Source organism: Bison bison, unplaced genomic scaffold (assembly GCF_000754665.1).
Source record: "Bison bison bison isolate TAMUID 2011002044 unplaced genomic scaffold, Bison_UMD1.0 scf7180017864379, whole genome shotgun sequence".
NCBI lineage: Eukaryota > Metazoa > Chordata > Mammalia > Artiodactyla > Bovidae > Bison > Bison bison.
This window is the reverse complement of record NW_011494951.1, coordinates 3399624-3404051: the sequence shown is the minus strand read 5'-3', so window position 1 is coordinate 3404051 and position 4428 is coordinate 3399624. Positions and strand designations below refer to the sequence as shown.

General features: G+C 63.4%; 1 protein-coding gene across 1 annotated transcript in view; it reads left to right on the top strand.

Annotated features, from left to right (window-relative positions):
• The first annotated feature begins 2278 nt into the window (after window positions 1-2278).
• NOS3 (nitric oxide synthase 3 (endothelial cell)) overlaps window positions 2279-4428 on the top strand; it is a 19457-nt gene continuing 17307 nt past the window's right edge. Inside the window, exons 1-3 of the mRNA XM_010857365.1 lie at window positions 2279-2473; window positions 3774-3891; window positions 4193-4341. Coding sequence (XP_010855667.1) covers window positions 2316-2473; window positions 3774-3891; window positions 4193-4341 — 425 coding nt within the window. The 5' untranslated portion in view covers window positions 2279-2315. The remainder of the gene's footprint in view (window positions 2474-3773; window positions 3892-4192; window positions 4342-4428) is intronic.

The following is a 4428-nucleotide window of genomic DNA, read 5'->3' as shown; positions in this document are numbered from 1 at the left end:
CTGGATGGGATTGGCCTCGAACCACAGCGAGGCCTGAGATGGTCTCAGCAGGCCAACAGGAGCACCGCAGGAAGGCAGCCTGGAGAGACCCCCCGCAGTGGGCAGCAGTGCTGAACCCACGTACCTCGGGGGCCCAGGGACCCTCTGAAGCCCTGCAGGAGCAGGTGGTCTTGGGCTGGGTGCTGGGCAGTCTCAGGTCATCACACCTGCTCTTCCTGTCGCAGGTCCTCCCCGGGCAGGATGCCTCCGGGGCAGCCACGGCTGGGCCACGAGGAAGGAAAAGAAAGATCTCCCTTAGTCAGAGGGCTAAGGGAGAGGGCATGAAGGTGGCGTAAGCAAGGGCCCGGGGGCAGGAGGTCACAAGGACTGTTTGGAAACTGTGTGGAAGCCCGTTGTCTAGAACAGAGGGTTGTGAGTGGCACAGGAGGGGAATTGAGGCCCGGGGTCAGTGTGTCAACCTTGGGTTGAAGGTTTCAGGAAGGGTCAAAGCATGAGGTCGGCCCTGACTTTGAGGTGGATCTGGCGGCAGTGTGGAGCGCAGATGGGAGGGGAGACCTTGAGGTCAGGAGTCCACAGGGAAGGGCTGTGGCCAGGGCTGCAGGCGAGAGGTCGTAATGACTTCAGCATCTGCGGTTTGTTGCCGCTTTGTCCCTGGGGAGGCCAGTCACAGCTGTTAGCTGGCATCTGGAAAAAGGAGTCATTTTCAGTCATGTGCATTGTAGGTGGTGGCTACATGGGAGCCAGAAATGGGGTCCATCTGTTTCTGCCGTGGTGGGGAGAATGTCTGAGAGGTAGGGGCCTGGACCCCGTCTCCTGCCTCCGGTGGCAAGTGGGGTGGGGCCTCGGGTTTCAGGGCCAGCGGAGGGGTGGCGGTGGGGGGGAACAGGCCCAGTTGAACACAGGTCTCATACTTCTGAATCTCACCTGCCCCCTGGCTGAGGGAGGGGCAGCAAAGTTTCTGGGAGCCCAGGAGGTCAGGCTTGTCCAGGCATACAAGGGCCCCCTCACCCTCTTCCCTGCAGACCGGCAGACCCCACCTTCTTGGTGTGACCCCAGAACTCGCAGCACGGCCCGTTCCTTCCGGTTGGTCCGCCTGCTCGCCCCCCACCCAGGCCCGCACCCATCATATCTTCCACTGCTTTTCGAAGGAGCTCAGCCAACACAAATCTACATGTTTGTTTGTCTGCCTGTCTGCCTCTCCCGGTCTCTGCCCATCCCAGTCGCTCAACTTCTGTTTCTTTCTCGCAGTTTCTCTTGGTCTGCGTGGTCTCAGATCCATGAGGCTGGAACCCCTGTAGATGCTGAAGCCCCAGCTTACGGCCCTTCTCCAGCCCCTAGATGGCTTAGAACTACAAACCCCAGCATGCACTATGGCTCATGGTGCCTGAGGAGTGTCTGAGTACACCACCTGCATTCTGGGAATCGTAGTTTCCCTCACCCCACACGCTTACCAGGGATCCATGGTCTCCCCAGTGGGCAGTCCCTGCCTCAGCCCTGACCGCTGGGTCTATCAGCTGACCTACCCCCCACCCCCACCCCCTGGGGAAGCATGCGTCACTGGATGACAGGGTGGGGGGTGGAGGCCCTGGATCGCAGCTTCCTGCCCTTTTGTGTCCCCCAACTTGAGTCACAGGGGGTGGCGGGGTGGGGCGGGGGTTCCAGGAAATAGGGGCCGGGAGGGAATGGAATACCCTAATGCCAGACCCAAGGACAAAGAAAGGGTCAGAGCGCCCTTGCTGGGCCTGTATCCCCAGGAACCCGAAAGGACTCAACAGTAGGAGTCCAGGAGTGCTTAGATGTTGGCAAGGTGGTCAAGCAGAGCCCTGGGGTAACCCTAGCAGTCCCTGTGGTCACTGAGAGCAAGGGACTTGTTGTCACCTGCTGCGGCCACAGTGCCCACCTTCTGCTTGACGCCTCAGGGTGAGGCCAGCAAGGGCGAGGTGGAAGGCCTCCCCTCTGGTCAGACACCCCCGCAGGGTTCTTTCGGGCACTCTGGCTAGCCCACCCCGCCATCCCACTTCACCCCAGTCCCTGCGCTCTGGCCCCAGGGTTCTGCCAGACACCTGGGTTCCCCCTTATCACCCTCCTTCTCAGAGCGGAACCCAGGCGTCTGGCGCTCCACCCTCTGGGCCAGCGGGCATGGAGCCGAGGCTCTGGAGCCTCCCGGCCGGGCTAGTTCCTGTCCCATTGTGTGTATGAGGGACGGGGCGGGGCGAGGGCCCCCTCCTACCGCCCCCTCCCCTTCCTAAGGAAAAGGCCCAAAGCTCTGCTGGGAGCCACAGAGCAGACGGAGGCCGCCCGTCCGCCCCAGCGACATGGGCAACTTGAAGAGTGTGGGCCAGGAGCCCGGGCCCCCCTGCGGCCTGGGGCTGGGGCTGGGCCTCGGGCTATGCGGCAAGCAGGGCCCAGCCTCCCCGGCACCTGAGCCCAGCCGGGCCCCCGCACCCGCCACCCCGCACGCGCCAGACCACAGGGTGAGGGCCACGGAGGCCGGGGCACAAGTGGCAGGGTTGGGGCACGGCCGTCGAGGCCTGCAGGCTGGGCTGGGGAGGGTTGGAGCCTGCTTCCCACTCCAGAGAGCCAGGTGGCAGATGCCAAAGGCTCTCGGTGCAGACAGATCACCAAGGAGGCTCAGACCAGAGACCCGAATCGGGGCCAGCAAGCAGCAGGTGAAAGCTGAGGGCGAGGCTGCCAGCGTAGCAGGTGCGAGTGGCCAGGGTTTGAGGGCAGCTCAGCTACCAAGAGCTGTGTGACTCGAAACAACTTACTTAACCTCTCTGAACCTCCGTTTATATCAAATATGGACCGAGCGGTCCTTTACCCCTACGGGGTTGTTCTGAGTTGCTGGTTTACGGCAAGACTTCACACACAGCCGTGACGATTTAACGGGAATGGAAAGGAGCTGGGGAGAGAGAGGGTGAGGGACTGAGGCCATGGGGGAGAGACTGAGAGCCTTGGGAAGAACTGAGAGCACAGGGCAGCCAGGTCCCCCTTCCCCTCCTGCAGACCCCTCATCCCACTGGCCATCAACCCCAAAACTCAGCCTGCAGCCCTGGCCCCCAGCAGGGCCACCCTGCTCCCACCACCCACCTCCAGGGCAGAGGTCCCTGGGGACAAGGACCAGGTAGGGTGTCAGGCCAGGCAGGTGGCTCTGCGGGGAAGGGCTAGGGGCCAGAGGCCCTGAGCACCGGGCGCTCCGAGCCCCGAGGTCCTCCCTTCCTCCTCGAGGCTGGGCCAGCGGCTCTGGGAGGAAGTGATAAGGCCCGTTAGGCTTCCCTTCACACACACACTGCAGCCACTGTCAGGAGGGGCGTGAACTGGAGGGAAATCTGGGCCAGGAGTCTCCACCGGGGCTTCCTTAGGCTCATCCCCCTCCAGGCCAGCAAGGGCTCATGTCAGCCTCCGGGAGGATGTCCAGAGGAGGCCGTGGGGACCAGGACCAGCCTTGCGCCAGGGCCTCGGGATCCCAGCGCCACAGCCCCCATGGCTCCGGGTCTGGCTGAGAATCCAGGGTGGATGTGAGGTGGGCCTGGGTATAGAAGGGGCAGTTCAGCCCCTGGACAATCTTGACGTCCTCTGAGCCTCAGATCGCTCATCTGTACCCCCAGGGGAGGCAGGGGGCGATACCACCCACCTCCTAAAGCCGTAGTGGGTGCTGTGAGGAAAGGTGAGAAAGCATGTGGCAAGAAACGAGTCACGGGGCTCCTGACGCGGCCAGAGAGGTCTCTGGGACACTCCTTGAGGGTCCCGTGCTTCTCTCTCTCGTGACCCAGCCCAGCTCCCAACAGCCCCACGCTGACCCGGCCTCCGGAGGGGCCCAAGTTCCCTCGCGTGAAGAACTGGGAGCTGGGGAGCATCACCTACGACACTCTGTGCGCGCAGTCCCAACAGGTAAGGCCTGGAGCCCTGCCTGTGTCCCAGGTCAGGGTCCAGAGGGCTGAGGCCCGCCGTCCGGGAGGAACCGGAGGGGCTGAGGGACACGCTGGTGGGGTACTTTGTTCATTCTCAAGCCGCCCTAACCCAGCCCAACCTCCCGGCTGTTCCCGGCTGTTTGCTAAAGTCTTAGCTGGGAGCCACAGCCCCCAGCCCTCCCTGGGATCCCAGACTCTGCCTCCAGGCCCCAGCCCCATACCCCTCAACCCGCCATCAGCCCTGATCTGGTCCTGACCTTGGCTCTCCTCCACCGACCCAGGACGGGCCCTGCACTCCCAGGCGCTGCCTGGGCTCCCTGGTGTTGCCCCGGAAACTGCAGACCCGGCCCTCCCCGGGACCTCCACCCGCTGAGCAGCTGCTGAGCCAGGCCAGGGACTTCATCAACCAGTACTACAGCTCCATCAAGAGGTGAGACCCTCCCCTGAGCCCCTCCTTGTCCTACGGCTCAGGTCCTGCTGAGACCAAGAAGTGGGTGACACTTCCCTCGAGGCAGGC